The 22,787-nt window shown below is 39.2% G+C and overlaps 1 protein-coding gene across 2 annotated transcripts in view; it reads left to right on the top strand.

The window, feature by feature from the left end:
* The window catches only part of PAN3 (poly(A) specific ribonuclease subunit PAN3), a 93,533-nt gene that overhangs the window by 67,677 nt on the left and 3,069 nt on the right, over positions 1-22,787 (top strand). For both annotated transcript variants that reach the window (XM_060234742.1, XM_060234741.1), the window contains 11 exons: positions 1,951-2,055; positions 4,324-4,381; positions 6,197-6,358; positions 6,663-6,779; positions 6,877-6,978; positions 10,821-10,986; positions 12,182-12,269; positions 18,660-18,799; positions 20,439-20,568; positions 21,702-21,766; positions 22,471-22,609. In XM_060234742.1, the coding sequence (XP_060090725.1) occupies positions 1,951-2,055; positions 4,324-4,381; positions 6,197-6,358; positions 6,663-6,779; positions 6,877-6,978; positions 10,821-10,986; positions 12,182-12,269; positions 18,660-18,799; positions 20,439-20,568; positions 21,702-21,766; positions 22,471-22,609 (1,272 nt within the window). The remainder of the gene's footprint in view (positions 1-1,950; positions 2,056-4,323; positions 4,382-6,196; positions 6,359-6,662; positions 6,780-6,876; positions 6,979-10,820; positions 10,987-12,181; positions 12,270-18,659; positions 18,800-20,438; positions 20,569-21,701; positions 21,767-22,470; positions 22,610-22,787) is intronic.

Genomic DNA, 22,787 nt, shown 5'->3' with positions numbered 1-22,787 from the left:
TTTGTTTACTCATGAGTAAGCACTGCTTACTGTGGAAAGTAGCTGAATGAGTTACTTATTCTGAGCAATCCTGCAAAGGAAGGAGGGAACAGACTGGTTCACTCCATTGCCTGGACTCTGGGAGCCTAGGTGCAATGGCAGTGAAGACTGTTTTTGTTTGTTTGCATGTACAGCTGTTGTCTGGGTTCCCCCCTCCTATCATGTTGACCCATACAGAAACAAGCATCTCCCCCCCCCCCCCCGATGTGGCAGTGATTAGTTCTAGCCATTAGTGTGGCAAGCAACAAAACATGGCTGGCTGCTTAAGCAGTCTGGGTAGTTTGCCACTTTAGATGTTTTACACAGGAGAAGTTACCATTCACACAAGGTGATAGCATGCTTAAGATGAATATGCTCATAATTTGTTCAGGAACAATGTGACCTCAGGGTGCATTTGATGCTATGTATTATCTTGTTTTATCTGCTAGTGAGTATGTTGATTACATACTTCCCATAAGAACTCCCTTCCTTCCCACATTGCATTTTTTTTGCCTACCCCCTATCCCCCGGGCCACACAAATAACCCCCAAAAGGTGAGATTGTGGGATGGGATGATGAAGGAACTCTGTTCTGGAATCACTGTGGCGCTGAGTTGCATTTAACCCAGTTGCCTATGGCGGAAGTATACACTGGTTCAGTGGTACAAATTAAGTCTACTTAGAATAAGGTAGAAAATATAGTAGGAACTATTACAAATTAACTTGTTTGATCTTAAACACTCACTATAACATTTATCTTTGTTAAATGCATGATTACCCCAATTATATGTATACTATCTGTACTCAGCTTGCTTAGCACTGGAAAAGTAATTCATTAAACATAATGTAAGAACTGATATCAAGATTTAGGAGCTATTGGTAATAGGAAAAAGTGATGCCAGTCAGATCTTTCAAAAGGTTAAGGAACCAAAGAGTATAATGCTGTAAGTGATTTCCTTATTCCATCATTTAGGGGGAGACACAATCTGACAACCACAGTATTAAATATCAATATGTGTTTGTTCATTTTGAAAATGTAATTAAGTATTAATGCTTCATATTGTACTCCCCCCCCCTTTTTTGTTGTCAGGTGTTGTGTTGAAGTACTATTGTTATGTGTATTATTGTTCTTGAATACAAATACAAGCAAACAAAAAAAAACCCCTCCTTGTAAATTCTAATAACAGATGAGAGTAGGCCAGTGACTGAAATAACAGAAGGCTCCTTTTCAGACCAGTTATGGGAAGATTTGCAGATCTTGCTAAGGCACAAACTTTCATGTGAGGCAAAGCCTAGAGAGGTAGGATAAAGAGAAACAGAAGTGACCTAAAATGTGGTATGGAGTGTCCCATCTCCTTGCATGGATGATATCTATAGCAGGTTGTGAGAAGAATCATCAGTCTGGAGGACAGATTTTTTCAGGGTTTGTCTAATGAATTAAGAGGTAGAATATGCAGTAGCTTTCTCAGCTGCCTTGCTCATATGCAGCCATGATATAAGCAACCACCTGTAGCAACTATTAGCAATTCTGGCAGAAATATAGACTCTTTCATTAAGAGAGAGGAAGTGTGAGTAGATTTGGAATTCTTCTTAATTTATATTCATTGAGTCACGTGCTACCAGACTGGTTATAGTGAAGGGGAACCAGTTTCTTTTGGACTGCAGAATGGGCAGTGCTGTATTTGGCTGTATGTTCATCAGTTTCTAACTTCCTCAGCCTGATGCACTGGACACCTGTTTATAGGTGAATTTGTTGGAATCCTATAAATCCAGCAATCCAACAAAAGAAGCAAGTCTCAAACTCATCCTCTCAAGTTTAGCACCCATTGGTTCATTCCATTGTAGTAGTGCTTCAAAGAAGTGTTAAAAATATTTGATTAAAGTTTTCATATTCTGAAGTGTGTCTTTTTCCCCTAATTCTGATTTTCACTAGGTATTCCCAAACTACCACATCTATCCTCCAACTGCACCTCATGTTGCTTATATGCAGCCGAAAGCAAATGCACCTTCCTTCTTTATGGCAGATGAACTCAGACAGGTATGTTATGGTATGGTTCAAAATAATTGTAACTGATTTAGTTGCTTTATTTATAACAACTCTATACTGCTTTTCTATTCAAAGAATTCACAAAGTGGTGTACAGCACCGAATCATTAAAACAATGATATGCATTTCTGAGGAAGTAGGTAAGACACATTAATGGGTGCAATAGATGTGTTAAAACTGAAGTGACTGTTTTAAACAGATGCATATGCTATTACGCACATTTAAAGCTGGAGTATTCTGTAACACAGACTTAACAGCACCTTGATATACTTACTGCATGCTCTTTCTTAGTCATTGTATTTGAAAGAAATATGTTGAAACATGTAGGAGTTAGTACATCTTTTGGTATGCCTCACAGCATTACATGGATTTCAACCATATGTTGAATGCCAGTTTGGTGTAGTGGTTAAGTGTGCGGCCTCTTATCTGGGAGAACCGGGTTTGATTCCCCACTCCTCCACTTGCACCTGCTAGCATGGCCTTGGGTCAGCCATAGCTCTGGCAGAGGTTGTCCTTGAAAGGGCAGCTGCTGTGAGAGCCCTCTCAGCCCCACCCACCTCACAGGGTGTCTGTTGTGGGGGAGGAAGGTAAAGGAGATTGTGAGCTGCTCTGAGACTCTTCGGAGTGGAGGGCGGGATATAAATCCAATATCTTCTTCTTTATCTTCTTCTTCGATCTGAAAAGAAATGTGAATATAATTGTACATTCAGGTCTATAGTGGTATTCTTTTACAGAGAGATTTGGTTATGAAAGTATCTCTGGGCTTATTCCCAGCAATCTGTCCTTTGGGAAGCATAAATCTGTGTAGAACCCATTCTAGCTCATGGCTTACCAAGCCATGCAGTTCTTCACCTTTCCATGTCTTTTTTAAAGGATTCATGGCCACATGGTGACGAAGAGCAAATGATGAATAATTTATAAGCATATACTTTGTGGGTCTCTTCCACAAGATCAATATTTGAAACGCACCCATGAAGGGAACAATACTGGTTATGGAAGTTCAGCCCCTTGACTTGTCATATTCTGCATAACTGATTATCTTTAGGGTGGGGTGCCAGGTATATTTGTTTGTTTCTGTAACACATCTGCATAGTTGCAGTTGTGTTCCATGCCTCACTTTAAATTGAAAGTGCTTTTCCCTAATGCCCAGCATCATGTGAATGCGGGTGTAATGTCCAGTCTTGAGAAGACCGTAATATTTATAATTCATAACTTTTAACAATGCAAGCTCTGTATCTGGTAGGAAGAAATAGATACCCGTGGAGTGTCTTTAGCAGATAGTAGTTTGTAAAAAGGACTTCTAACTGAAGGCATGCTGAATACATGTTGGTAATCCAGCATTGTGAGGAAATTATCAACCTTACTTGAAGATATTAATAAACCAATTACAACAAATGGAATGAGGGGTGCTTCTGCACTGTTGTGTGCTGTGGTATGGCTTTTGAAATGTTGTATTCAGCGCATTTCCAGAATAGAAAAGAGAAGCTAGGAAGAAGAGAGACAGCATCAAAAATTGTTAGTGATCTCGTGAAAGTTACAGGACTTAAGACTGAACCAAAGTGCCAACAATGTAACGTTGAGAAGAAAAGACTGAGAGGGGTCTTCAGCAGGGCTTTTTTTGAGCAGGAACGCACAGTAATACAGTTCTGGCTGGCTTGGTGCCAGGAGGTGTGGCCTAACATGCAAATGAGGTCTGAGCTTTTTCTACAAAAAGCCCCGTGAAACAATCGTGATGTCAGGGTGTGTGGCCTGATATACAAATAAGTTCCTGCTGGGCTGCTTCTACAAAGAAAGCCCTGGTCTTCAGTATTGTTATGTGAAGAGTGTCTTCACCATAAAGGATGAGGATAAGAAATAATGATCTCAGTTTAATCTCAGACTGTAGGCAGAAGTCTGTAGTCCCATCTCTAGGGAGAACTGTCTGATGGTATGGGTGGTAAAATATTGGAACTGATTGCCTAGAATATTGTTGTGGAATTTCCTGGAGGCCTTTGAAGAGCAGGTTGCATCCCTTCGATTGAACTAGTTTAGATGGGTTCAGAGAAAGGAAGACTGGCTAACCTTAGAGATTTTTAAGGGTACTTCCAGCCACATTTGGGTTGCTGTAGTCTTTGAAGAAAGTTTGCTTATAGGGTTTCATCTTACATGTGGGTTAGACTGCGCTGTGTATAAAGCCCCTCCTGGACCTGTTTCTGTGATGTTGTAAGCAAACTGCATTTTCATGTCTTGATCTGTAATAGTGCAAAATATGTTCTTATAGGAGCTGATCAACAGACACTTAATTGCGATGGCTCAGATAGACCAAGCAGATATGCCTAGTAAGTAACTAAGCACCCTGAATCGCATTTCTGAATTTGGTGGGCTTTTTCCCCTTTTACTTGCTAAATTGTGTAATTTAACTAATCCATAAGATTATTAAAACTATTCTAAAGGAAAAAAATATTCACCATCTGGCTAAGTTTTAATTTTTGTCTTTACTAACTCTTCCATCTTTTCATTTTTCTGTAGTAGCATATAGCCTATGCTGGGGTTTCTGTTTATACCTTACAGCTTTCCATGGACTGGATCATAATTTAAAACCCATCTACAGTGTGCTGGGGATGTAACAGCATATTAGTGTCTACATATTTCATTTCCATTACTTCTGTGCATTTGCTTGTATTAGCATTTCCACTTATTTGTGATATCCATTAAGGAGTTGCCACATATAAGATTTTTGTAGCTGCAGGAAGGGGAATTTAATTATCCAAGTCTTCTAAGCCACACCGTCACTATGCTCATATCTGTAGTCCAAACACTATCTGGGTTTTAGAGGAATGAGTAAGGTTGCCACAGTCATGATGAAAGATTGCTGCACAGTATCTCTTGTATTACAATTCAGTACATCGTTGGGTGCTACTTTACAGGTGCTTCTACTGTACTCTTGGTTTTAAATCTACTATGACAAATCAGCTACATGGACTCTCATCTAAATGTTCCCAAAGTCAATTAGAGAATATTTTGAGGCCTATTCATTAATATTTAAATAAGTAAAACTTGACCATGTCTCAGACTACAGTCCTGAGCACTTTAACAGCTACTTGTTCACAGCAGAACTTTGGAATCCCCTGACCTTCTTCAGTGGGGCCGTGGCTTGGCACATGACAGGCCAGTTTGCAGATGGGAGACTCTTCAAAACCAAATAAACCTCCTATGAAGAGATGTAGGAAAGGGGCTCTCTACCACTAATATTAAAAAAGCAAAACAAGTAGTGTGATGATCTGTAGTATAATTTCCAAATAAGAATATTTAATAGGTGCATTGTCTCAGAATTTGGGACAAAATTATACTTTTTATTTATAGTGAATAGAGATTGGATTCAGTCAGCTTTTCCCCTGGTGAAAAAGGAAAGATGAAAGGTCCCCTATGAGCCACCCCAAAATAACGTGTTGAGAAACATCAGATTTGCAGGTACAAGTCTTGGGGGATAGTTGCTGTAGTAGATAGGGGAGTTGAGCAAGATTCATTGAAAATGCTGGCTGGATCCAATCCTTAGAGTAGGCAGGGATCCAGTTACATGAAAATAAAATAACTGCATTTCCCAAAGCACAGTTTTGGCATAGCAACAAGAAACAGGAAAGGAAAGAAGGGGCCACTGTGCCATATTTGTAAGGGGGTTTTCATGACCAAGGCCTGACATGTTGTTTAAGCACATCAAAGATCTGTGGGACACTGACAATGATAAATACAGTTTAATTTAAACTGGTAACATAAAAAGCTTCAACAAAAATGGCATGCCGGAGTTTTATTCTTGGTTCATATCTAACTGATTTTAAGATTTGATGACTGTTTCTCTTTCACTATGATCAGCTTACACCCTTTTCTTCTCAATCTATAAAACAGCTAATACACCTTTTGTGTTAACATTTCTAATACTGAAAACTTTGGTCTTTCCTAAAACAACAGGCTTTGTTGTGAGAAAATCATAAAATGATTTGCATCAGACTGGTAATTGCAAAATTCTAACTTTGTTACAGCTCTCTAAAACAAGAGTTGTGTATTGTTTGACATCTAATTAATTTTCTTTTCTCTGTAATAACTGTTTTCTTTACAATTGTAAGTAGTGTCTAATATATTTCTGTAAACTGGTTTAGCTGTCCCAACGGAAGTGGACAGCTACCACAGCCTTTTCCCTTTAGAACCACTGCCACCACCCAATCGGATACAGAAAACAAGCAACTTTGGGTACATAACATCATGCTACAAAGCTGTAAATAGCAAAGATGATCTGCCATATTGCCTTCGGAGGATACATGGTGAGGGAAATCATAAGTTGTCATCTTTTAAAATTTCAATGCTACCTATACTTAAGCCTAAAACACTTGTGCTTTTCTGTGTAATAAATCAAGAATTGGATCTCAATCTAAATCATTCTTTAAAAAGTAAGCAACTGGAATATGGCCCAACTAACAATCCATAGAGTAGGCAGTGAACAAAGCAAATTTATTGTGGTGTGCTTCTGTTGGTGGCAGCATTGTATTTTCAGAACCAGTGTGAAAAGTTCTTTTGGGACACTGGAGATTCTTTGAATGAAGAATTTGTTTGTTTTTGTCCTTTCAGGTTTTCGTCTTGTTAACACAAAGTGCATGGTGTTGGTTGACATGTGGAAAAAAATCCAGCACTCGAATATTGTAACGTTGCGAGAAGTATTCACCACAAAAGCATTTGGAGAGCATTGTAAGCTTCTGGTGTTTAAACGCTGACTGATAACATTGGAAGATTTACATCAACTGCATACCTAATTAGACTGGGTTTTTTGTGCTTGCTTTTTAAGCTCTTGTGTTTGCGTATGATTTCCATGCTGGAGGAGAGACTATGATGAGCAGACACTTCAATGATCCTAGCGCTGATGCCTATTTCACAAAAAGAAAGTGGGGTAAGAAAGTCATTAAAGCCAAAAGAAGCCTAGAATATTAAGAAGAAAACAAATTAGGGGGTGGTTTCTGAAGTCTCATGAAGTTTCCTTATACATAGTTTTGTTATATTCAAGCGTAGCTGTTTTGTTTTTGCAGTTTATAGTGTAGTCATGTGGCATTGCCTGTTGTTACAGTGCATACTTGTCTTCCACAGCTTGCCATTTCCAGTTCTAGATGAGGGCAAAGTGCAAATTCAGGGCTTGGAAGGTACTGGGATTGTGTTCTGTCTGTTTGTATACCTCTTGGCATATTCAGGGCCATTGAGTAGTTTGTTGATATTTTGTGCAATTGGGAGAGATTGAGGTGAGCTTGTCTGAGAATAGTTTGGAAGCAACCAATGCATGCCATGATACATTTCAGCATTTCTTAGTCTGCCATGTGCAAAAGGAGTATTGAGATTGGAATGCAAAAGGACAAAGTGTTCTGTAATTGGCAAATTGATGATAACATTATACCTGATACTACTTATGAGCCAAGGAATAATTTGGGATGTTTGATATATCTAGGGATATTTAAGTAAGTAAATTTATTTTTATATCCCGCCCTCCCCCGCCAAGGCGGGCTCAGGGCGGCTCACAGACATGGAATACCATGATTTAAATAAAATACAATCTAGACAAGCAAATTTAAAATACAATTCAGTTACATAGGTTGGTTAAAATACATAAAACAGCTATTAAGGAATTAAAATTAGTTGAGGTGCTATAAATCACAATCATACATAAGATGGCTAGGTGGCTACAAGTCAGTTTAGCCAGGTTCTGTCTTAAAAGCAAGCTGAAAGAGAATGGTTTTGCAAGCCCTGCGGAACTGATTCAGGTCCCGCAGGGCTCGAACCATCTCTGGAAGTTGATTCCATCATCGAGGGGCCATTGCTGAAAAGGCTTGCTTTAAGTCCTGATTTGAATGGCCAAGGCTAATCTGGTCAGAGTTTACGAGCTAAGCAGGGTCAGCCCTTGTTAATACTTGGATGAGAGGCCACCAGAAAAGTCCAGGGTTGCTACACAGAGGCAGGCAATGGCAAGTCAACTCTGAACATTTTTACTCTGAAAACAATACTGGGTCACTCTGAGTTGCCTGTAACTTGATGACACTTGCCACCACCAGTGATATTTGTAGAATGAAGCATGAAGTTTGAGGGTAAAAAGTCTGCCAAGAAAATATCATGATGTGACGTCACCCCATAGGTCAGTAACATCTCGGTGCTTGCACAGGCGGGCTACCTTTACCTTTTTAGCTTGTGCTTGGCACTATATATTTTAAGTAGTGGTCCCATAGTGCATAATTTCTTAAAACGTACTGTTTAAGCATTCTTTTTGTGTGTCGTTAGAAAATCCATCGTTTGGCAGTTAAAGAGAGAGAATTGTGGTTACATGACTGGTTTTACATACTGCATTCTGCTTTCACAGTGTGGTTGGCCTTTTTTTTGTTTTGCTGTGTCATTTGCTAACACATTTCAGCGTATTATTATAAGGATGTGGTATAAAGTAGCTCTCTCTTTTTTTGACAGATGAATAAAAGCATAACAAACTTGGTTTATTTCTGTTCCGAACACCTGTTCACAGATGTATTTTTGTAATCCTGCTTCCTAATTTCATACAGTTCTTTCTCAGATGGTCCTATTCAACTAGATATCCTTTCTTTTCTGTGGGTATATAGTAGTGGCTTCTCTTCTCCATTTTTGATATGCTCAACAAAAGGTTCTGTTTACTGAATGATATTCCAGAGCAGAGATCCTCTTAGTGGAACATAAATGAGTCTACTAGTGTCTTAAAATTAAGGGCTTTGATCCAGTGATGACATGGAAATAAAGATGAATTTAGCCCAGTTCTTCTTGTGCAGCACCTAGCACTTTCCTCCTTGTATATCATAGTGCCCAGAATTGGTTGCCTAGTAGCTTGTACAAGTGGGGATACAATAAGTACGACCTGTTGCTAATAGGCATCACAGTTTTTACCTTGTGCTTCTGCTACCACAAGAACCTTCAATACTGGATCTGGCTTCTGGTATTCTGATCCAGCAAAATAGCTAGACTGTTTCTGTACTGATGCTGTGTTTGTCTAGCCTGGCAGAGGTTAACAGTCTGAGGTCAGAAATCAGAAAACTCTAAACTCGTTACCAAGCAAAATTTATCATTGTTTTTTATTGTTTTGGTGTTAGACCATTACAAAATTACAACACAATAACAGTATGTAGGGAAAAAATCACGATAATACTGATTAAATGAAAATGACATACAAATCTGCACAGAGTAGGATTTCTTAAAGGGATCATTACACTATTTCCATGGAACAAAGTAGGAGTCCAGTAGCACCTTTAAGACCAACAAAGTTTTATTCAGAATGTAAGCTTTTGTGTGCATACATGAAAAAAGCACACAAAAGCCTACATTCTGAATAAAACTTTGTTGGTCTTAAAGGTGCTACTGGACTCCTACTTTGTTCTATTACTTCAGACCAACACAGCTGCCCACCTGGATCTAACTACTTCCATGGACTTAGTGTCGAGTAATTTCAAGTAGATTGCCCATCAGTCATTTTCCCCTCAAGTGTACTATAGACTGAAAGCATTACTGAATGCTTTGTAAGTTACTGAAGTATTTTTAGAGTCACCAACTATGTTTTTCCTGTTGATATTGTTTATATAAAAGTCTTAAAACAATCAATACCCTTTTTTTTTTGTCAAGCTAAGCAGAACATCTTCAGAAAATGCTACTTCAAGTGTGGGCATGCATCATCTGTATGCCCCATTTGAACATCTTCTGCTGGATGTTTCTACACCTCACCAGCTGTTGAAGCCCAGGGAGTTTTTGTGTGTTTGCAGCAAGTGTTGCGTAGTGAGAAACATGGAGTAACAATGGAATCTTTGCATTGCAAGGTAAATTTTGAAAAGAAGGCAGCTGCTGCACCCATACATAGTGTGCATGTAAAGTGCCATCAAGTCGCAGTTGGCTTATGGTGGCCCTGTAGGATTTTCAGGACGAGTTCTTCAGAAGTGGCTTGCCATTGCCTGCTTCTGCGTAGCAAGCCTGGACTTCTTGATTGTCTTTCTAAATACTAACCCGAGCCAACCCTGTTTAGTTTCTGAGCTCTTACTTGATTGGGCTACCCTGGACCATCCAGATCATGGCACCCACGCACTACACTGCTTTTTAAAATGGGAGAGTGTCCAAATTTTGATTTTCTATTATTGCTAAGGCTAAAGCACCACTGTCCTCTACAAAACCCATGTTAATCTGATATCCTAGGCCCATTTGAAAGGAAAAGCCCACTTTATATTTGTTGGTGCTGAATAAGCCACTCAGAATGAATTATTTTCCAGTTTAGATGGTTGGTTCATTGAAAAGGTGTCAAATGTTAATAGTCAAAGTTGAAATATGTTGTCTGTGTGAAGAATGTGCAACAATTCCAAATGCCTTTGGGTTATTTTATTGGTGATTTGAAAATGTTAGTATATTTGTGTGCATTGGTATTAGACTTAACTTTTTAGGATTCTCTGTAAACACAGAACAAAATGTTTACATGGTTTTGGGGTTGTGCCAATTTTAATTTGTGTGAGAATGGTTGTGCATTTTGCTTTCTTTTTGGTAGAGTAAGATGGTAGCTATCATAAGATCTTTATGTGTGTGTATTTTTAAGAAAATGTTTAAATTGTGGTAAAAGTCATGTTCTTGTTTCAAATTAAGTTGATTTTGGTATCTGGTTAATAAACATTTTAAAAATTAGTGTTTAACTAATTCATAGCATTAGTCACAGTGAAATAATCCTTGAAGTGCACATTTGTTCTCTGCTTCTGGTGATAGGTCAACATGATGGACCTCTGCCCCGGCAACATGCTGGTTTGTTACCTGAATCCTTGATTTGGGCTTATATCGTGCAACTCAGCTCTGCGTTGCGGACCATTCATACAGCAGGATTGGCCTGTCGAGTAATGGACCCCACAAAGATTCTGGTAACTGGTAAAACGAGGTAACAAACCGTCTTTTGCTATTATTTTGGCAATGAGGGGATATGTATGTCAACAGAGAATGCTAGTGTTTTTTCAGATTAGGCTTAATGTCAGTGCATGCTGGTTAACTACTTGCACTATTCCCACTGTGGGTGATTTCTCTCTGCCCCTATAATTAGGTCTGATCAGTGGTAAGTGGGCTCTAGATCAAATCAAGCCTGAATTCTCCATAGAAGCTGAACTGAGATTATGGGTACTTTGGTCACATTATGAAAAGACTCACTGGATATTACAATAATGCTAGGAAGAATTGACAGCACAGTACACACACAGTGGTAAGCTGTAAGCAGATGGTAGGGAGAGACTGCGCACACAGAAGCAGATGTGAGGGAGCACACGATCTTTATCATTGACTTTAACTAACGAAAAGCTAGCATTGCAGTCTTGCAGAAGGAATAGATAAGGCAAACCTATTTTGTTTTGATACTTGATTCCAGCTTCCATGTCTTGGTCTCTGTTTGTATTTGTACTGAATTCAATGTATTTTGCTGTCACATGGGGACATGGCTCAGTGGTAGAACATATGTTTTGCATGCAGCAGGTTTCAGGTTTAATGCTCAGCATCCCCAGTTAAAAGGGACAGGAAGTAAGTGGTGGCTAAGACCCTACCGAAGACCCTGGAGAGGGGCCATTAGGCAGAGTAGACAACACTCTGGATAGACCAACAGTCTATCTCAGTGTAAGGCAGCTGTTTGCGTGGTCATATGGGCATCCTTAACTTAGGGAGTGTTAAGTTGAACTTTAGATATTTTGTGCTTTTGAAGCTGTGTTGAGTTCTTAGTATACCTTCATAGGCAGCATGTGTAGCATGGAGAATGTATGCAAACTAACACAAATGGAATTTTGTACATTATGCAGATAAAATATAGGAATGAATTCATAAGTATCACTTGGAGTCTATACATGTTGAGTGGACAATGTATAAAATTCCCCTGTTCAGTTGGATGCTTTATATGAATGCATTCAGTTGTTTGTGTATGTATCTATTCTTTTCTCAAGTTTTATTCATCACACTGTGTATATGTACGCTCCTGATAACAATTGTCAGTAATATTATTGATGACAGAGGTCTTGAAATGGTTTTGTGATCAAGACAGTAAAAATCGCACAGTTTGCCTAACAGGAAAGCCAAATTATTTTTAATTTTTTTTCAAGGTTGCGAGTAAATTGTGTTGGAGTCTTTGATGTGTTAACATTCGATAACAGCCAAAACAATCCCTTGGCGCTAATGGCCCAATACCAAGTAAGTTCAAAGTAAATTACAATGTATTATTTTCATAATGGACATTTACAGTGATTCTCTTGAAATATATGCCGTTATATTATGACATCTTGGGGGAAAGCATGAGATTGTGGGGAGGAGGGAGAATAATAAGGAAACTTTGTCTTGTATGTTGTTGAAGGCTTTAATGGCCAGAGTCCATTGGCTATCGTAGATTTTCCGGACTGTGTGGCCGTGGTCTTGGCACGTGAGATCTGACATTTCACCAGCAACTGTGACTGGCATCTTCAGAGATTTAACCCAGAAAACGAGTTCTCTCTGGGTCAAATTGAGAAGAAGTTGGTAGACAGGTAATTTATATCTACTCAGGCAGGTGGGGTAGGGCTGAGTTGTTATCTCGTGGGAGCTTCCTGGGCTGTGAGGAGGTTCCTAATTGAGGAGCTTACCTGAGGGGGTTCTTTTGTATATGGATTGGCTATTGAAATTCTAATTTTATCTGTAGTGCTGTTGTAAGCTGTGGGCATTTTGTGTTTTTCAGGACTGGAAGCCATGTCCTATTCATTTTAAAACTTCCTTCCTTTCTGTTGAAATTGTGTTTCTGGATTTCAGTGGCTTCTCTGTGTAATCTAACATGGTAATTGGATGTGTAGTCCAGCATTACAGTGTCATGGAATAAGATACTGTGTCCTGTTTGAGTTAGGCTATGTTCAGCCACTGTTGATTTTTCAGGTTGGCCAAGTCTGCAGTGTCTTTCATGTTCTTTTATTCTTGTCTGGATGCTACGTTGTGTGGTCCCGATGTAAACTTGTCCACAACTGCAGGGTATGCGGCATACTCCTGCAAAATTGAGGGGGTCTCTTCTGTCTTTTGCAGATCGTAGCATCTGATGTATTTTTTGGGTGGGTCTGAACACTGTAGGTTATGTTTCTTAAGTTTTCTCATCTGATCAGTGATTCCTTTGAAATATGGCAAAACCACCTTTTTTGCTGGCAAACATCAGGTCTCACAATGCCAAGACCACGGCCATATAGCCCGGAAAATCTACAACAGCCAACAAACTTAGTCTTGAATCCAATATTCTCTTCTGTTATACTATAAACTTGTAGAGGCCAGTTTCCCCATGCTCCACTTCCTTTTAACCAATGAACCAGTTACTCAGCTGCCATCGGCTTTCCATGTCTCCATCAAGTCTGTATACTTAGGAAGTCTGCAAGTATGCAGATGTTGCTATATTTGCAGGTGGTCCCATTTCACTGACTCACTGACAGGAACTTTGCCATCAAACTTGCTAATGGAGGGAACAATTGCCACTTTTCTCTTCCCTTATTAAAATCACTTGCTTTTGACAAGATAAGGAGTCTTTCTTTTGTAAACTTTTAATGGGGTGAAATGATGAAAATTAAAAAATTAACATGGTGAAATATTGATTCCTTGATGCTGTGTATGTGTGCATGTATACAGGGCTTTTTTGGTAGAAAAAAGCCCATCAGGAACTCATTGCATGTTAGGCCACACCCCCTGATGTAAGCATTGTTTCACATAGGGCTATTAGGCCACAACCCCTGGTGCCAAGCCAGTTGGAACTGCGTTCCTATGCGTTCCTGCTAAAAAAAAAAAAGCCGTGTGTGTATTATATATATAGACACATACATACATATTATATATAACTGCATATATATATACACACACACACACACACACACACACACACAGTAATCACTGTATATTACTGCATATAAATATATAAATGGTACTTTACAAAGATCTGAAATCCCAAAATAGAGGGGTAAATCCCAAAATAGAGGTATCTACAGTGAAGGGTTTGACCAAAGACATTACACTACAGTTGAGGTTTCATTGACTTTTTCTGCCAGGAAGAGGAAGGCAATGGCTACTAGAGCAGAAACAAATTTGGGGCCATAGTTCTCTGAACAATTTTAATAATAATTTTGCTTAGAAAATTGCCCCATTTTACGGACTCACTGATCTCTTCAAATCTCTCTATAACATTCCCAAGTTTGCATAGAAATATGTGGCTAAGTGAAATGGAACTACAGTTTTTCCTGCAAGGAAAACCTGAGAACCATATTTATTCCTATTTTTGAAATTGCCCCCTACAACTCACTTTGAGTCCACCTATCCACTGCCAAATGTAGCTGGGAGGATAGAGGTTTTTTAAAAACCCTATTTCCCTTTAAGTTTTCAACTAGTGAGTAGACTGTGATCTTCTGTCTCAAGTAGAAAGGGAAGGAACTGCAGCATATCCCCTCCTTTATTTGGAAAGGGTTTTCTGAACCTGTTGGCAACTACATCAGGGCATGTTGTTGACCCTGGTGCAATTCCCAGTGAAAACAAAGGAGTCACTTAGAATCATAGAGTTGGAAGGGACCTCCAGGGTCATCTAGTCCAACCCCCTGTACAATGCAGGAACCCACAAATACCTACCCCAAATTCACAGGATCTTCATCACTGTCAGATGGCCATCTAGCCTCTGTTTAAAAACCTTCAAGGAAGGAGAGCCCACCACTTCCTGAGGAAGCCTGTTCCACTGAGGAATCGCTCTAACGGTCAGGAAGTTCTTCCTAAAGTTGAAACTCCTTTGATTTAATTTCAACTGAATGGTTTTGATCTTACCTTCTGGGGCAACAGAAAGCAATTCTGCACCATCCTCTATATGACAGCCCTTCAAGTACTTGAAGATGGTGATCATATCACCTCTCAGCTGCCTCCTCTCCAGGCTAAACATCCCCAGCTCCTTCAGCTTTTCCTCATAGGACTCGGTCTCCAGACCCCTCACCATCTCCGTCGCCCTCATCTAGACCCGTTCCAGCTTGTCCATATCCTTCTTAAAATGTGGTGCCCAAAACTGAACACAATACTCCAGGTGAGGTCTCACCAGAGCAGAGTAAAGCAATACTATCACATCATGTGTTCTGGACACTATACTTCTGTTGATGCAGCCCAAAATTGCATTTGCCTTTTTAGCCACTGCATCACACTGTTGACTCATGTTCAGCGTATGATCTTCTTAGACCCCTAAATCTTTCCACTAAGTATTTTCAGGTTAAATACTTGCATTGTCTTGAAAGACTTAAAGCTAAGAAATATAACTGAATCTCTTTCTGAAGTCTCAGATTTTAAAATTTGAGAACTTCTCATAAAAGTTATTTCAGATTGTCATTGGCATTACTTAAAACCTCTGCAGTAATTTTTTAAAAAATCAAGCACTGGAGTGCCATAATTCCCCCTATAGTCAACTGAGGGAAATGAATGCTTGCTGAGTTTTAATAGAAGTCATTCATAGGCCAAACATCCACCCACCATATGTATGTACACTTTACAGGGGTGTCTCAGTATTGTGAAGCGTGCAGAGGTTTCCTCTGTAAATTCAGTAGGAAAAACTGGTGTGTCCTCAGGTGCTTGAGTCCACACCAAAAATTAATAGACTACTAAAATTAGTAGGCTACTAAAAACAGTTGAAGTTGGTTCCCCTGCCCTTGCCTTCTCTGAGTGTGGTTTGTTCCACACTCCCTGTTTCAAATTAAGTTTCAAATTCCCTGTTTGTACATTCCTGTCTTCTGTATGCTACTGCTGCACAGCTTCCATTCATTTCATAGGCTTCGTGTGTGATCCCTGTTGAAATTATTGCTTAAGTGGTAAAAGAACGTACAGAGAGCCTTGCTGGCTCCTTGCTAAGGACCATCTAGTGCAGTATTCCCATTTTTCACAGCAACCTACCAGATATCTCCAGGAGGCTCATAAGCAGGGTGCATAGAGGCAAAAGACCTCTGTCCCGTTCCCCCACCCCCAGCAGTGTTCAGTGGCATGCTGCCTCTGGAGATGGAGGCGCCATTAAGTTGTCATGAGTAATAGCCATGGATAAATTCATTTTCCATGGATTTGTGTAAACTCCTTTGAAATACTTTGCTAGTATATTTATATTTTGTGGATTGAATTTAGTCACATGTGTGGCAGCTGTTCTTTCTGAACAAGGATGCTTGTATAGCTTAATTAGACATCAGAGTCATTCCATGATTTTCGAAATGCAGAACCATGTCTTCTTTTGCCTGTTCTCCTAGTGAAAATGAGAACATTGCGTGATCATACTTTCTCCTGTTAATATTGGAAGTTATGACAACATATAGTTTTTACACTGGAAAATGTTATATTTGTAGGTTGTAAACTGTGGTTAAGATTTAGCAACACTGTTCGTGGTAAGGTAACAAATAATGCTTTTATTAATAAGGGTTGAGTTCTTTAAAAATAGTGAAACAAAAATAAATGACTGATGTTGGCTTTAAAACTGATTGATCTGAGGACTGAATCAGTGAAATAGGCTGGAGTTAGTACATATTTTTAAAGCAATTTTATGGTTGTTTATGGAAGAGCACATCTATCAGTTCCTTCCAAAAGAGATGATGGGCCTGTTCTGTGCAGACAAATATTAACAGTGGCAGATAATAGCCACAACTTAGAATTATTAAGTGTAATGATGGAGACTCCAAGCCATTTTGAATAACTTAAGCTTCATTTTGCTCCAGAAATTACTTAATCATGCAATACTTCAAAACCACATTGGAATCTCAAGAGACAGTATAAACCTCTGTATTGCCTTTTCTGTTTCAAGACAGGGCTGGATCCAACGTGTCTGCTTCACTAACAGCGTAGACTTCCTCTAGCGTGAAGGCCCTTTAGGCCAGCAAAAAACTCCTCTGGTAGCCAAATGGAAACTTGGGATCCAGTTTTTGTAGGTGTTTTTAGAGCATAGGTTGTAGTCGTACAACAGTATAAGGACCCAGTTAAGCAAGGTAGTGAAATATATTGTAGGCTATTATCTAATCCAACAGCTGGATTTTTCTTAGAAGTCAGAGCTCCAAATAGTTATTTACTGGATTTAACTCATAGCCCACACATTTCTTATTGCTTAAGCCTTCTGGCTGTACGACAGAGTTTTGGCTTTGATTGCATGTACTACTTTGTGTAATACTGAAGAGAGTTTCATTCTTGAGCTTGATCCTGTTGTACATTTTGGATAGGAAAGGGCAAGAAACTGGGCATAGACCAAGGGGTCCGTGAGGAAAAAATGCATTGTTTCTTGCAGTCTGTTTTTCATAGTTTGATTTAAACACATGAATAGAGACTGTCACACAGTAAACGGACATAAATAGAGCCATAAGTAGAATGGCAGGGGGGGGGAGGACAAGAATTGAAAAGCAGGAAGAAGGGTTGCTATTCAGTGGAAAAATTAAATGTAACAAAAGGAGAAAAACCATGGTAGTAAGAAACAGATATTGAGGGCAAAGGTTACTGAAGCATATTTCCCAGTATGATTTAAAGTTTTTCATTTGGTTTTTGAACAAAAGGTAGTGGGGGGGAATCACAGCTGAAGATTTGTACCCTTAGTTGATCTTTGTGGAAACCAGCTCTTACTGTTTTTACTGCTGATTAACAAGCTAACATATTTGCAAAAGGGGAATGTTTTAATCTCTCACGTTTCTTTGAATCCATGTAGGGACACTAAGGAGGCATGTTAGTAACACAGTGTTTATATTTGCATCATGACCTAGTAAAAAAGACAAATTCATTGCATGTAATTGAATAGGATTTCTGTCACCTCAGTAGTGAACTTAACTATTCAGGATACCTGAATTCAAAGCCCTTTTATTGAGTAACCTCTTTCTCCTTTTATCAGCACTAGATTTAAACAGGGCACAGACCTCCTGCTTCCATGAATGGGATGTGGTCATGGAAACTGTCCTTATCTGTTTGCTCTTCTTCCAGCAACAACTAGTATCCCCTGAAAAACTTCCCAGCAGTCAGGGGGACCCTCTAGACCAGCTATGCCTTACAGCACCAGGAAATGTAGCAAAAGGGGGGACCTGGCAGGAATTGCCATCTCTCTCTGTCTCTTGTGCAATCAAAGTGTGATGGAGGGTGAGTTCTGCTGAACCCTTCTTCTTACTCCAGCACCCCATTCTAAAAGGTAATACTATTCCAGAAGGTCTGCTGATCCTTGACAGTCATTTCTCAAGAGTATGGAGCAGTGAATTAAAAAGAACTTCCTGTGTCTGTATAAATAAGTGGTTCAACCCATGTGAAGCAGCTTCCTACACTGGCATGGGTCAGATGGGCCCTTCTTTGGCCCTCAGAATGTTTTCTTCTTTCTTTCAAATGTGAGAGTTGAGCTAGGAGGACAGTTCTAACTGAAACAGAGCACCACTATATTACACATCACCATCTCTTAAAAGCTTTTATGATGAAGTGGATGTCTGCTGGAAAACATATCAACATTGAAGAAGTGCTTTAAACCAATCATTGATGTATTTAGTATCTGCTTTAAAGTTCTAGAATCTTACAGTTTATTGATAGCTGACTGACCCTGATAAAAATGTACATGTTCTTTTTCCTCAGCAAGCTGACTTGATTTCCCTAGGGAAGGTTGTGTTGGCTTTGGCTTGCAATTCCTTGGCAGGAATTCAGAGGGAGAATTTACAGAAAGCTATGGAACTGGTGACAATCAACTATTCCTCTGATTTGAAGAATCTTATTTTGTAAGTTATTTGAAATGAGGTACAGTTCTTTTCCCCTAAAAATTTAAATGTGATAGTGATAATTTCCTTAGCATGCGTCACACATGTTCAGATGCTATTATATGGTTATGTCTGCAAACTCTTCCCAGAAAACTCTTCCATCATGATTACTTAAGTATTTGAGTATGGCCTCTTCCACCATGTGATAGGAATTCTTCCAGTAGTAGAAGCAAGAGAGAGTTTGTGACTGGGGGGCTGGGGTTGTCAGTAGGAAGAAAACTATCTGATCAGGAGTATTGTAACATTCCACAGTTCAACTAAAATTGTAGAATTGTTGCCTAGTATTGAAACTATCACCAGCCTTGTTTAAGCCTCCTTTTGTACTTAACCGAAAGCTTTGCAAGTCTTCCGAATACTTCGTGTTGCACCCATTTGTTGTTGCTGCCTTCCTAAAGCTTGTACTTATAATATATATCCCACTGTATTGCATCCACCAGTTACATTCAGCACCACCAAATGGTGATATATAGCACATTACTGTCAATTTTATATAGCAATGCAATTTACAGAGAATTACTGGTCCGTGCAGTTGGATAACTTTAGATAAAATGTGGGAATACCGATAGCTCTGAATTCCAGAATGAGCCAACCAAGATGAAGCTTTAAATTGAGTTAAATTTTGCTGTATTACTAGGATGAATATTTATATTCACAGGGAGTCAGCCTCAAGCTGATTCTTAATGTAATACTGTTTTAATGCAGTAGTTAGCCTAGGATTAAGAGAGTAGAAACAGAACTGTGCTGTGACTCAATGGTTGAGGATGTGTTTTACAAACAGAAAGCTTCAGCTTCTACCAGTGCCATCTCCACATCTTCAGGTAGCAGGTGTTGGGAAGGAATTTTGAGAGCTTTTAGCCCTGCACACATATTACAGCAAACATGCATTTGTTTTTTTAAAAAACCCAGTGAACTTTCATCTTATAAATAAAGCTAGAATTATTACCTGGATAAATGTTGAGTTTAAATTGTGTGTTGCGTGTTCAGTAAAACACACATTAAATGTAGCTTAAAATTACTGAATTTGCACCCACCCAAAGTAAAATGTGCATTCAGTGTAACAGAAACTAGATGGCCATCTGACAGCAATGCTGATCCTTTGAATTTAGTGGGAGATATTTGTGAATTTCCTGCATTGTGCAGGGAGTTGGACTAGATGACCCCGGGGGGGGGGGTCCCTTCCAACTCTATGATTCTATATGTACAGATAGTCCAAGAGGGCAGTACTAAGCTTCAGGGGACCAGAGTGGTCTGCCTTGGTAGTAGTTTCATGTGTTCACATAAGTCCATTAAAACATACCCACTCCATGATGCCAAATACAAAAATGATTGCTTGTTTTTAACATAGGTGGAACTAAGTCATCTTCATTATAAATGAAAGATGCCCACACAAATGACAATTAATTTTTACCATTTTGATTTTTCATCTTCCGCAGCATTGTACAACAGAACTTAGTTCCTCTTTCTTTTTTTTTGCTTTCTAGCTGTCAGTTAAATGCTAACTTTCAAAATACTTAACTATAAGTCTTCACTGATGGATCCTCTTAAAGCATCTTTCAGAAGCCATGTTTTGAAGCATCTTGTTAAACATTGTTTGCTGTAGGTATTTGCTGACTGACCAAAACAGGCTTCGAAGTGTCAATGATATCATGCCTATGATTGGTGCACGATTCTACACGCAGTTGGATGCTGCCCAAATGAGAAATGATGTAATAGAAGAAGACCTTGCAAAGGTAAATTATTATCTCACATGTGCATACTGAAATTAAGGTTAGCTGTGGTTACTGCGTTTCACCCACAAAAATTAAAATGACACACACAGATTAAGCAACAGAGTTAAATGGAAGTATAAAATGCATTTTTTAAAATTCCAAAATATCAGTAAATACTAACAGGGAAACAACAAATAACCAGAAAAAGATGATAAAAAAAATAAAAGTGGGTCTTCTGGACCATATTTGCCATCAAGTAATTATACTGCAGATTTGTAGCACAAAGATTTACCTTTTGAGGCATGATTGAAAGTTGTGATGTATTCTGGAAAAGGAGGGAAAGCTACCTATTCAAACTGGAGATAACAGGGAATGTGTACTGTAAAGCTTTATCTGGCACTCATGGGGATTGAGAGTTGCTGGTTAATTAACTGTGCCAGAGATAACTCAAGCTTGTTTCTCTGCCCTGCTTCCTACTCAGAGGAATCCTTAGCAACCAACCTCCACCCCATTAAGAGCACCATGGCAAAAGCCCCCATGCCTGGGCAGGACCCTTCTCTTACCTCCTGCAAGCCATGGGACCATCCTGCTCAGCAGGCAGGCAAATGTGGTACCTGCCCAGGAGTCCTCCGGTAGAGCTGACGCTTGACAGCTTGAGGCAGGCTGAGAGGAAGGATGATGCCAGGTGGGGACATGGAAGGTGTAGCATGATGAAAGACAGATGTATGGTGGGTGAGGGGGAGGAACTTGCCCTCTGGGTGATGGCATTTAACAGAACATTCTTGACAATAGGTGCCAGATAACAAAGCTTTTATTGTACATTGATCTTTTCAAAATACCCCTTGACTCCTTGCTATACTGTTTGAAGATTCTCACGGAGAAAAGTGTGGTTGCTGGATTAGTCCTTTATGAGATGGTGTTAGTAGAAAGTCTCTTCCTTTCTTAACACAGAAAAATGGTATAAAACTAGAAGAGGCTTCCTTGCTGAGAGATGATGCAGCACTATGCACTGAAGTGTCTTTAGTGTCTATGAAATGTAGTTTGATCCTACTGTTCTTATAGGTCCTTTATTTTCATTGTTACACTCCTCTGTATTATATTATTTACCTCCACTGTTGTGCAAAATTTTAATTTTTTAAAAAATTGTCTTCCAGGAAGTTCAGAATGGAAGATTATTTCGGCTTCTTGCAAAATTGGGAACAATCAATGAGAGGCCAGAGTAAGGAGAGCTCAGCGGTTTCAGCTTCACAGCGCTGTATAAAGGGCACTGCAGGGAGTCAGTGTTTGTGTGTCTTACTGTGGACTTGCAAAGTCTAAAATGTGAAATATGAACTTGGGCTGCTTTGATCAGTTTTGTAGCATTCAAGCCAGGACTTCCTGGTGTATAAATGGAGCCTCAGCACTTTATGACATAGTAGCATCCTGGCTTGAGGCTTGTCTGGATGCAGAGAATTAACTGGTTCAAGATGACATTTCATAAAGTCTTTGCAAGACTTGAAGCTTAATTTTTGAAACCCCAAACGATTAGTGCATCCGTGGAAGAGTGTTCGTCTCCTAACAGCAGAATATATCTTCCAAATGCTACACTGCCTCTTGTGGAGGCTGAAAATAATAATAGTAATTGTAATAATAATATTGGGTTTAGTCCTACCATATAATTCTGTTGGCTGCTTGGTTTTAGACCTAGGTGCAAAGTGTTTAATGAAATGTAACTTTCCCCCCCATGCTGAGACATTTTGATTTGTTCCCCTTATATAGAATTATATGCCTACCATATAATTCTGTTGGGATTCTTCTGATGGAAGGGGCCTTCTGCTGATGCATGTGAAACGTTCCTGTAAAGGAAACCTTAAGGTAACCCCAGCCTAAAGAGTGTTATGATGTGTTTTTAATGAGAGAGATGAAAATTCTGTTTTATGACAGATTTCAGAAGGACCCAACATGGTCAGAAACTGGAGACAGATATCTCCTGAAGCTCTTTCGGGATCATCTTTTCCATCAGGTGACGGAAGCGGGTACTCCCTGGATAGACCTCAGTCACATTATCTCTTGTCTTAACAAGGTAAATAAGAGCCAGTTATCTTCTATTCTTGCACATTAATGCTGTGATTTGTCATCTTTTTCCTCACTTAATATTAACAATTAAGTTTATTTTCTTCAATTGAATGTAATCCTTAAACTGAATGTGATTCTTAAAAAGTAGTATAGACATTATTATTACTAACCCTGTAATGTGACTA

This window comes from Heteronotia binoei, chromosome 3 (assembly GCF_032191835.1).
Source record: "Heteronotia binoei isolate CCM8104 ecotype False Entrance Well chromosome 3, APGP_CSIRO_Hbin_v1, whole genome shotgun sequence".
NCBI classification, from domain to species: domain Eukaryota; kingdom Metazoa; phylum Chordata; class Lepidosauria; order Squamata; family Gekkonidae; genus Heteronotia; species Heteronotia binoei.
The sequence above is the reverse complement of the archived record's forward strand: the minus strand, read 5'-3'. Positions and strand labels throughout refer to the sequence as shown.